Here is an 11566-nt window from a genome sequence, read left to right as displayed (position 1 = left end):
ATATTTATGTAATCCTAATTATCAAACATTTTTTAATCAATCATCAGGACATTTCCACCCCTTCTCCATCATTCTGATCAATTTTAATTTTAATTTTTCCATTTACTCAGCTCAGTCCAAGTTTTCTCTCCAAGGACTTTTATCAACACTTCATGCTTTTATGCTAATCAGTATATTCTCTCTCACACACGTGTTCTAGCTCCTCTCTCGTCTCTTCTTCTGTAAGGCTCAGGGTGGTTGCTATGACAACGCAAGGGCGGGGGATGATGAGCCTGTTATGCCACTAGATAGCAAATTCTTCATCTTTTTCTTATGATTGTTACTGTTGTTATATTCTGTAGAATAATATGAATAATTATTAAATATTAATTAAACCTTATTATAACGCACCCATAATTGATCATATATGGTATGCAGGCGTGGCTTCAAAAGTTACCCCAAAAAGGACATATTTTCAATAGTGACAAACGCTCATAAGGAGATAACTTTTTAATCACGGAAATTTAAAGTCATCGAGCTGTGCTGTTTAATATGTTGTGTGTATGTGGAATTTCTAATGTAATATTTTAATGTTTAACAAATGCACGTCGAAAATCAGCTGCACGTGCATGAAACGGAAACCCCGTACAATTAACATAATTCCTTTCCTGATAGAGCTTTAATTACAGCATTAGAGTAATCAGTGTCTCCTGTTTCACATGCACTGCCTGTTGCTCATCGCTGGAGGGGAACTGGATATGTTGGGCCAAGAGAAAGGTTGAAAATCTGTTCACTGATTCCCCCAGATTTCTTTCTGAGACTTGCCTGTAGGTAAAACACTATGTTGAAAGGCCTGAACATATGCAGGTATTGCACAGGTATTAAATTTGTGCTTCTCGTTTCAGGGGCGCCGCTAGGGTTTCTGGGTAATTTGTACTCCGGGCCCCAAGCCCCCACCCCCGAAATATCTTTTCTTATCGCCAGGTGTAAAAACAATCATTATCAATAGGCATAACAAGTATTGCATATTCAGGAAGAGACTATAAAGAACTACATCTGAACAGTTTATTAAATTAACTGAAAGTATGCATTTAAAGCTATATACAAATAACTATATATACAGTACAAGTACCATTGTACTCACACTCTCACTCTCTCTCTCTCTCTCTCTCTCTCTCTCTCTCTCTCTCTCTCTCTCTCTCATACACAGACACTAAAGAAACTGTCTGGATGCCTTTATAAGCTGTCGACTTGAAATTTCTGTTTCCCCAAGTACCAAGAACACTGAACTTTATTATTATTATTATTATTATTATTATTATTATTATTATTATTATTATTATTATTATTCGTTGAGTGTATAATAAGTTTAACACACGAGCAGCTCCAGCAAGAAATGTGGAAATGAGCTAAAACAGTGACAGGATCATTGAATCAGTGAGTTGAACTCGAGAATCGAATCGGTTCTATTCGTGAATGAATCATTCAGACTGGTTTTATCAACGGGATTCTCCAATTCATTGAAATGAACCGACTCAAACAAACGATTTATTCACGAATCGGACATCATTACAACACTTCCCTCATAAACTTTTTATGATTACATTACATTTCGATCGATTCCTAGTTTTATTGTCGCTTGGTGCTTTTCCGTACTTTTTGAAGCTCAATGCTGCATTATTGTTGCTCGATTGCGTGGGAAAACATGCATTCTTGGAAATATTGTGCTCCAACTTCCAAGGATAAACATCTGGGTGAGTAACTGATAGAATTTCTATTTTATATTAATTATAACAGCTTCATACGGGCTAGCTTCAGAATCTTAGCACAAAACAGGGAACGTAATTCACCTTAAAAAAATAAAAAATAAATGGGTGACTTGCTGTCTTCCCCGTCTTGCTCCCTCCTCTTTTTCAGGGTTTTCTTTCGGCTTTTGGTATCCCGATGTTGTCTGCACCATCTCTTGCCATCTACCTGATGCACAACTGTGAAGTGCTGCATTTCTGAATAATCCGCTTAAGGGGACACACACATGCACTTGGCACAGTCTGAGGGCATTCATTATAGCCTGCTTCTTAATAGATTATTGTGCAAAGAGGCTATTTAAATACCAAAATCATACAGGAAAGTATGGGGTTCTGCTGGGCCCCCTGTCTGAGCAGGGCCCTTAGAATCTTCCCTGACTCGTTTCCTTTTCCAACACGGAACCGTTTTTTAGACCAACCAAAGAGCCGTGCAGACACGAGAGGGCAGTAGAGAGCTGTAGATAATCTCGCCATCGTTCACTATTCTTAATGTTTTCCCACATAAAGATTTTTACTGAAGTGTCTTTCTTTTGTTTATTCTATACTTTTATTTGTCTTGTTAATATTATAATGTTATTGCTCCAAGTCAGGTTTTAAGAGTATGCTGTGTCTGACAGTACCTAAGATGTTTCATTTTCCAAGAGAATTTGCACTGCCTTCATCTTTTTTTTTTTTTTTGCTTCAGTAAATGTGTGAGGGTTGTAATTTTCAGCATGTAAAGGGTGGAGGTGAGAGTGAGAGCACAGAGAGTGGGGAGGAGAAGGGGTTGAAGGGAGGGACACTGAACAAGCAGGCAGCATGCACTCAGGTTTTCCCTGTTTCTCTCTCTCTCTCTCTCTCTCTCTCTCTCTCTCTCTCTCTCTCTCTCTCTCTCTCTCTCTCTCTCTCTCTCTTCCCCTGCTTTTTCAGCTCCACAGATGGCAGGAAGTGCTTTCCTCTATCGGACAGGCATCAAGTTCTTTTTTCCCCTTTGATATCTCCATCTGTGTAGCTTTGTGTCTTGGGCCTAATCTTCTCCTAGTCATCCTTCCTTCATTCAGCATGGTGAACAGATAATTACCTGACTGAGGGTCACCATGGGCGCCTGCCTTTGCAAAGGTCATCAAGGTCAGTTTCAGTCAATATGTATGTCTGTCTGTTTGCTGTCAATGTTTACTTTTTGCTTTATCTCAAAGGTATAAATTATACTCAGGATGTGTCTACTTATTGTTTTGATGAGTTAGTCTAACAGTCCTGTGCGTATCCCGAGAACTACAGACTATCACCATGGACACTTTTATAGTACATTAGGATTAGAATTCATTATCAAAAATCTTTGAAAATCAGTATATATCATGTAAGATATATACATGTAACCACCACTGCAGCCGGCATCATTTACATCATCCTGTGTGAAAGTGAATGAAAAAGAGAGACAGCAGAAGTGAGAATATTGTCTCATGTTAAGGAGGAGTGTTGCAGCACTTTATTCTCTGACACTACAGTGTACCACCAGTGTGTGTATGTGTTTGTCTGATGAAGGATTATTGCTGGAAATTAAACTTGCAGAGCTGAGTACCTTGTTTTGTATGGGTAACAGCAGTGTGTGTTGTGACAGGAGAGCTCCCGGAGCAGCTACTCACTGGCTGAGATAAAGGTGAAGTCTCTTAGGGCTTCAGACTCTATCAGGATCATCAGAGGATGGAAGCCCTCTGTTCGACTCTGTTCATCAGTCTCTGTGCACTAGATGGAAATCCTTTGGAAAAAAAGAGGAGAGGATCAAAATGGCTATGCATCTCATCAGATGCAATATGACAGGGTCAGATGTCCTGATATTAAGTGTCTTCAAATTAAATTATACAGAGCTAGCTTTTGTTCATTCGACTTGCAAAAGGTCTGCCTGCTTTTGTGTGTCTGCTTGTGCAATGGTTGAAGCAGAGTGCAGCATGCTAAATACCAGGGTCACCACCGATGCATAATGCATGAAAAAGGTATTCACACTGACTGTGCACCACTGCACAGGCCACACGTTGTGTCTATCAAGGCATTTAACATATTTGTCCTCGGGTAGCTCCAGGAGCCATGGGAGACTCTCAGGAGTGAAATGTGATGTCCTCGATAAGGTCATGAATGAATGAAGTAGGGCCAGAGATGAGAATCAACCCTACACACCAGGGGATCCCCGGGGATGGATTGTCAAGACACTTGCTTGTTGCCATGGCAACATGGAGGCAACAGGAATGATTCCCATCCATCCGCTTCAGTTTGAATTTCAACAGGCGGCTGGAAACAGATTAGAGGAAACTAACAACAACATGTTTGCTCTTCTGCAGAGATTCAAAATATCCAGCAGCATCCCATGGGAGAGCTTCAGTCTTGGACAGAAGGACAACCCATTGTCAAGGTCCGTCCATGTTTCAGCCTCAAAACCAGTCCCCATTGGATAGGACATACATTTCTGAGAATTACCTAATATATATTATACAGTTATATATTTAATGTACAGCTTGGCTCATCTTATTAAAAAATCCTCCTTAAGATTTTATATAATTTCCTTGCATGCAAATACTTTAATTTGCACTCTAGAAAGAGTGTCTCATTAACACCTGTGATATGCTGCTTGCGTAGGTGTGTTGTTTTGTGTACTTTTGGCTTGATACCACTTTAGCATTTGTGCTTATGGCTGTGTGATTTAAAGAGACATGTACCCTCAGCTCCAGAATTATTGACACACTTCAAAAGAATGTCCAAAATTTATATAAAATAAAAAAAATGTTTTTTTAAATTAATATAAGTATAAAAAAAATCATGCATAATACATTTCCTCTAAAAATATTTTGTTTTTAAAAACCTTTCTTAAATAACAGTGTTCTCTTTTAAAACATCTGACAAAAATTATTGACACCCCTAAAAAATTCAATGTAAATGTAATGTTAGCAGCAATTTTTTTTTTTATTACTCTTAATATCCAGGAACTTTTGCTGCCCTTGACCAAATGCAATGTTCTTCCACCTAAGAATATAAATGTGCTTTATATCTTCTCCATGAAGGTGTGCATAAGATCTCTCTACAAGGCATTGTTACAAACATAGGCTTCTTATGTTTGAAGAAACATGGTGTTAAAATAAAAAGTTATACATCGTCCTGATGTGTTAGTTATTACATATTGTACGTGTTATTGATCTTCTTTCTATAATACATCTTGTATGATGTATAATAAACAATATACATTCATCTGCTCTTTTTTTTTAATTGATTTAGGGGAATCATCAGCCATACAATGGCTCAGTGACAGATAAGAAGAATGCCAATGGCTATAACATCGGGGAGCTGGCTACATCTTCCTTGATGGGTGAGAAAAACTTGATGCATGGAGATTGAATGTGCTTGTGTCAATGCATCCCTGTTATTTTTGTTCATCGTACGTTCATTTCATTCATATAAATTGGAAAACCAGTCAGTCTCGACCAAAGGCTGCTAACATAATCTCCCCACCAATTGCACATCTTATTCATGAGCATAGCGTTTCTCTTTTTTTTTTCTGTATCTTTCTCTTTGACTGCTGTTTTGCTTGATTTTTCTATCTTGTAAGTTAATTACAGGAGCTAATAAATGTCTTGTGGGTATTTAAATGTTTTAAACTCTTAAAGGCTCTTTGACTGTTTAATTATGGAATTAATCTGAAGCCAATCAATATTTCAGAGTAAAGCGCAGTAACTGAGAAAAGTGCTATCTGAATAATGGTGGAATAAATTACTCTCATAAGAAATAATTGCTTACAAGAATTTTATTTAGAAATTACACATATATAAAGGGAATCTCTTTCACTTGAATTGACAGTGAATTGAAAGGGATAATGACTCATTTTTTCTGTATTTATCCTATTTTCCACTTTCAATCTTCAATATTTCATTTTCCACATGACCTCTTCCAATTTCATTTCATAATTCTCAATTTATTTTCTTTGTTCTTTGTTTCCATTCCATTTCCTTATACTCTGCTCAGGTCTAGTTGCTACTATAAAGGAGCACATAACCAAGCCAACAGCGATGGCACAGGGACGGGTGGCCCACCTGATCGAGTGGAAAGGTTGGGGTGGGGAGACAGCGACTGGAGTGGGCTGGTGTGGCTGGAGCAGGGATGGAGGAGGCTGGGGAGGAGCAGGGTCCACACTGCAGGAAGATGAGCAGTTCTACTCCCATCTGACCGACGAGATCAAGGAGGCACGCTTTGCTGCAGGTTAACAAATCATACATCATACAGCTCTATTTATTTTGGAGAGCTCATCTTGTCTACCTTATTATCAATGTTATTATCTTAGCATATAGGTAAAGCACTTCTACTGCAGACCTCTATTTTTATTTGATATACTTATTTTCATTTTCTTTAACAATATTTATTGTATTTTTTGATGTTCATTGATACTTGTACTGCATTTTGTGTTTTTTTGCCTTTACTGCCAGTTTTCCTTATGCCATCTATCAAAGTTATCCTTTGGCATAGGTTTGACTTTGGGAGGACAAACTGCACATGGCACCTCACCCATCATACTTTTTTTTTTTTTTTTTTAAATATTGTTATTAAGTTTATTTTGCTTAAGTTGTATTAAACAGAAACACTTTACTTAAGGTTCCTTTAATTAACATTATTTACTGTATTAGTTAAAATGAACAAACCATGAACTTCAAAGTAACAAAGTAAGGTAACACGTATTAAATGATGTTTGTTTAAATGTTAATGAAATACACCTGCAGTAACTGATGTCTATCTATTAAAAAGTAAACATAAAATAGCAAAAATTTAATTACAGCTCACTCCTGAATGTTGATAACTTCTGGACTCCAGTCTCCAGGTGTAAAAATTTTAACTTGTTTTTCAGTTTTGAATTTTGCCGGTTAAACAGTTGTAAGATGATATCATAAAAAAAATTGAATTCAGCCAAACGTAACAACCAGGGTTATAACAAGGTGCCACTATCTATCTATCTATATATCTATCTATCTATCTATCTATCTATCTATCTATCTATCTATCTATCTATCTATCTATCTGTCTGTCTGTCTGTCTGACTGTCTGACTGTCTATTCTGAATTTAGTACACATCTTCAGGCCATGTGTTCTTGTCTGCTATACTTGAAACAAAAATGGAATTGAGGTCGATTTAATGTTCTAATCTGGTATTTGCACCTGGTTTTGGTCTATTTCCTTCTCGTAGGGGTAGCTGAGCAGTTTGCCCTCGCTGAAGCAACAATGAATGCATGGCCTTCACCTGAAGTCACAGATCGAGCCACAACTGGCACAGTCCAATTACAAGGTATGAATATGCAACCCCAATTCCAAAAAAGTTGGAAAAAAATTCCAAAAAAATTTACGGTGTAAAATGTAAATAAAAACAGAATGCAATGATTTGCAAATCTCATAAACCCATATGTTATTCACAACAGAACATATTAAATGTTTAAATTGAGTAAATGTACAATTTTAAGAAAAAAATAAGTTCATTTGGAATTTCATGGCCGCAACACATCTCAAAAAAAGTTGGGACAGGGGCAACAAAAGGCTGGAAAAGTAAGTGTTGCTAAAAACCAACAGCTGGAGGAACATTTTGCAACTAAACATGCATTTTGCAAATCATGTTACTGACCTGTTGCTAATTAATCTCCAGCTGTTTCTATTTAGTAATACTGTTTTTATTTACATTTATTTACATTTTACACAGCATCCAAACTTTTTGGGAATCGGGGTTGTACTCCATAACACCATGTCATTGTTCTGTACTACAGACTGCATAGAGTACTTCTTCAGAGCAGGGCAATACTGAAAAGCTGTCAGCACAATAATTAGCCTGCACTCAGCTCTTAGCATAAACATGTGTGCCGTTTTTGTAATTAAACATTCACAGCAATTGAATGTTAAAGTTTGCAATTAAAATGCATAGAAACTGCTTTCTCTATGTAGATCTCAACTTCTTATGGCTGTGTGATGGATTTGTATTCTGTTCCTGTCTGAGACTGTAATACAATCATCCCATGATTATAATGATGGTCTGTGTGAGGTATTTCGATGGGTAATGATGAAATATGGCTTGTTGAAGCAGATAGGAACAGGTACATCATAACATCCTTTCCTGTTACTCATTAATCGGCTGCCTGAATGAAAGGAAGTATAGATGAGTAAAATCTCCCTGAAAAACTCATGCAAAAAGAAAATTCTAGAAGGGAGATGATTCACAGATGTAGCAGTCTAATGTCTTTGAGTGCAATTAGTGTCTTTATTCATACTTCCGCTTTTCCTTCTTCATGAAAAGAAGTGCTTTCGATGTGCATTATTTGCCATATTTTCAATTATCCAATTTGTAGTGTGCTATTTCTCATCTATTGCATTAAAATGCCACATATGTGGAAGGGTGAAGGCTTTTAAAACAACATTTGGTAAATGTGATTAGAGTGACTTACATGCTTTCTGGTCTACTTTTAAAATTTGCCCTTATGTGAATGCAGATTAGCCCAGGTCTGATAACATCAACAAGGGCAATGCCAGAAACAATTAGTGCTCGAAGGTGTTGATTAATATTTTCTATATTAACACAGCTCCGGCAGGAGTTTATATTAAAGCACTTGTTCTATTATGTTATTGTTTCTATGGTAACACCTTACACAGGGACTTACTACGTATGGCAGATGCTCCACATAAACTGATTGATAAAATGTGTAATAAGTAACGAAGTAGATTTTCTGTGAGGAGACATTTATTAAGCATTATAAAAGGAGTCTGCAGTGTCAGAGGCTTTCTGGTTTCTTGGTAACATGACAAGTTGTGCTTTCTTGTCTTTTTAACTTAAAGGCGGTGAAAAACTGAGATGCTGGTGAAAGAATGACTGTTTGTAGCTGTTATATCCTAAGAAACGTGTTTTGCGGATGTTCCACTTCGTTAAATGGAACTATAAATAGATTTCTAAAGTACCTCAGTCTTTCACTGTTGGAACATTTTTGTGGTGTAAGATGAATAAACCACTTTGGACTTTAGCTTGCTTCTTTTTGGACAGTCAGGGGAAGCTCCGTCTATCATATAGGCACCAGTACATAAAAGAGTCCTGATGCTTGTTTTCTTTGTGTCTTGATAATCTGTTGTTTTTCCTTTCATGTCCATTTGCTTCTCTAAACTAAGGCCCATTTAAATGCTTGGTTCCATTCTGTTCATGCATTTCATTTCTTTGTTAAAAGTGACTTGGACATTGCTATAACCCTCTGGAAAATAAAAAACCTTTGAATTACATTTGACCGATCACTGACTTTCAAAGCGCACATCAAATCTGTCGGCAAATCTGCCTTTTTTCACCTCAGACAAATCGCCAGATTGTGTCCCATTCCTAGCATGAAGGATGCTGAGTCACTGGTTCATGCATTCATAACATCACGACTTGATTACTGCAATTGTCTGTTTTTTGGCCTCCCATCTAAGTTGATTACTAAATTACAATACATTCAGAACTCTGCAGTACATGTTATTACCCATACAAAACCTTCGAACATATTACTCCCACTTTGGCTGGTTTGCACTGGATGACTGTCTCCTGTCACATTAAATTCAAACTTCTGCTCCTCACCTTCAAAGCCTTAAATGGTTTAGCACCCCAATACCTTTGTGACTTATTGCACATTTACACACCAACACGCTCCCTTCGCTCATCAAACCTAGGACTTCTCTGTGTCCCTAAATTCCGTCTCTCCATTGCTGGTGGCCGATCCTTCAGCGTAGCTGCCCCTAAGTTTTGGAACTCACTCCCCCAAAATCTCCGGAACATATCCTCCATTCCCTTGTTTAAATCACAGTTAAAATCCTTTCTTTTTTCCCCAACACTACCTCTCTACTTCTGATGCCTGACTTTTTTTTTGTTGTCTATATGTTCAATTGTTCTTTGTTCCTGATTATAAAGTGTCCTTGAGCTATGGAAAGGTGCTATATAAATAAAACTTCCCACTTAATTTTTTTCTCTTACTATTCATTGCAAAATCATATTGGGAGCTAAGCCAGTTTCCTTTAACTGTCACTCATAATGCATAAAGGTCATACAGTGTTAAATCTTTAGTTTGAAATTTTATCCTGCACTTATGATGATCTTTCCATAGGCCACGAGGGCATGTATCTCTCTCAGTTCGTCATGGATGGAGGAAGCTTGGGCGTTCCGCACCATCTGTACAGCATACACATGGAGGCCAATGCTGAAACCAGCTCTCTGAATACTACACAGCCATCTCAACCCTTCTTCTGTAGCTCTGTATCTCAGCCAGAAGCACAGTACTTCCTTCAGGAGCAGAGGACTTCACCGGCTGACGGTCCTGTACGACACGCAGACAGCAGCTCTGAGGATGAGGTCTTTTTTGACTGAAAATCTGAATGCCAACAGACAGGATATGTGACTCTGAAAGCTGGAACAAAGTGGACATTTGTTTTACCTCATATGACCGAGTCACGGTTTATATATGGTGGTATGAGTTTATATATGGTGGTATGTGTTTGTCTGTGTGGCAGCACCAGTATTGATCTACCTCCTAAGAGGTAATCGCCTTACCCAGTAGATGTACACAGATCGTATAAGTCTCCATGCCATATCTTGAAGTGATATTTTTGATGCAAGCATCAGTTCATAAAGCTATAACATGGTGTCCTTTACCAAGACAAAATGTTATTAACAGTATGTACAGACAGATGTTTTAAAGGAACTGAATCACCTCAATGCCAGAAAAAAACACACATCCTCAAAACCCACTAATGTGTTTCAAAATTGCAGTGATTGAGATGGAAATGCCCGTGATATGCTTTCGGTTAGAAAGCAGCACCTGTAAATACCTGCTTATAAACCCCTTTCAGATGCTTCTCCATCTCATATAAAAGCAGAAATCTGCCAGGGCTTTGCATCTGGATATAATGTGGACATAAAAAGACATGTTCTCTTTAAGCCAGGCTTCATTCAGACTCAGAGAAACCCAGTAAAGAATGGCTCACAGAGAGTATGGCACAAAAAGGCTTTTTGTGAGTGTGGTGGCTGAAGGATGAATACGGTTTATGGCTTGTTGCAGAGATGAAACCCAGGACTTTAAAGGTTTTTGAGAACTCTAAGACCTGTGTCTATTATTCCTCCAAGAAAGCTTATCTGTTGAAAGCCTTGTTCACATATAGTAATTTCTATATTGTGATGTATACAAAGATTTCTGTATGTAAGAGAAAAGAGAGATAAACTTTTCTCAGACATCTAAAAAAAGAGATGTATTTTCTGTTCTGTCAAAGCAAAGAAAGAGAGAGAGAACTGGAATAACAATGACCTGCTTCCCCTTGTTGCCTAGTCGTTATTCACGCAACTGATAAAAGAGGTAGGGGAAGTAAGCAAGGGAAGGGAGGGGTGTAGAATGAGGGTGAGAGAAAAGTGAGAGATATACACAGAGAGAGCGAAAGAGAGAGGAAACAGGTGGGAGTGAGAAAGGGAGGTGTGTGCATGTAAGAAAACAGATAGCAAGAGAGAGTGAGAGAGAGTGATAACTGGAAAGATAAGTAGAGAGAGAGGTGATAGAATAACAGCGTTTTAGTCTTATCTGGTTCCACCGTCTTTTAATAGAAGTTTATGTAGCGTAAACCGATGCGTTGTGTTGTGGCAGCTTCTTTTGTGCTACAGGCAGGCTTCTGAATAGGATTTAATCGAGCTGCAGACTTCAAGGTATTGAGCTTAATTGAAATTGTGATAGCAAAAGGACTCTCATTTCATCCACCAACACATTTTAGAGACCAAAGCCCAGAGACATAATGAA

The 11566-nt window shown here is 37.9% G+C and overlaps 1 protein-coding gene across 2 annotated transcripts; it reads left to right on the top strand.

Annotated features, from left to right (window-relative positions):
- Positions 1-1362: 1362 nt before the first annotated feature.
- Positions 1363-11079, top strand: fam131c (family with sequence similarity 131 member C). Of its 2 annotated transcripts, XM_017486863.3 has the most exons (7): positions 1363-1733; positions 1897-2891; positions 4097-4167; positions 5025-5115; positions 5769-6002; positions 6979-7077; positions 9893-11079. In XM_017486863.3, exons 2-7 carry the CDS (start codon positions 2861-2863, stop codon positions 10150-10152), a joined length of 786 nt encoding a protein of 261 aa, XP_017342352.1. In that variant the 5' UTR covers positions 1363-1733; positions 1897-2860; the 3' UTR covers positions 10153-11079. The 2 variants fall into 2 exon arrangements, with proteins under 2 accessions (XP_017342352.1, XP_053542272.1); XM_053686297.1 differs by having other exon boundaries at positions 1363-2891.
- The last annotated feature ends 487 nt before the right edge of the window (positions 11080-11566 follow it).

This window comes from Ictalurus punctatus, chromosome 15 (assembly GCF_001660625.3).
Source record: "Ictalurus punctatus breed USDA103 chromosome 15, Coco_2.0, whole genome shotgun sequence".
NCBI lineage: Eukaryota > Metazoa > Chordata > Actinopteri > Siluriformes > Ictaluridae > Ictalurus > Ictalurus punctatus.
The sequence above is the reverse complement of the archived record's forward strand: the minus strand, read 5'-3'. Positions and strand labels throughout refer to the sequence as shown.

What these genes read in the sequence shown, in the direction of transcription:
- fam131c (XM_017486863.3), top strand. Translation starts at nt 2,861, where the DNA reads ATGGGCGCCTGCCTTTGCAAAGGTCATCAAG. An exon ending in GGCTACATCTTCCTTGATGG is followed by an intron (nt 5,116 to 5,768) that starts GTGAGAAAAACT and finishes TACTCTGCTCAG; the next exon opens with GTCTAGTTGCTACTATAAAG. An exon ending in TGGCACAGTCCAATTACAAG is followed by an intron (nt 7,078 to 9,892) that starts GTATGAATATGC and finishes ATCTTTCCATAG; the next exon opens with GCCACGAGGGCATGTATCTC.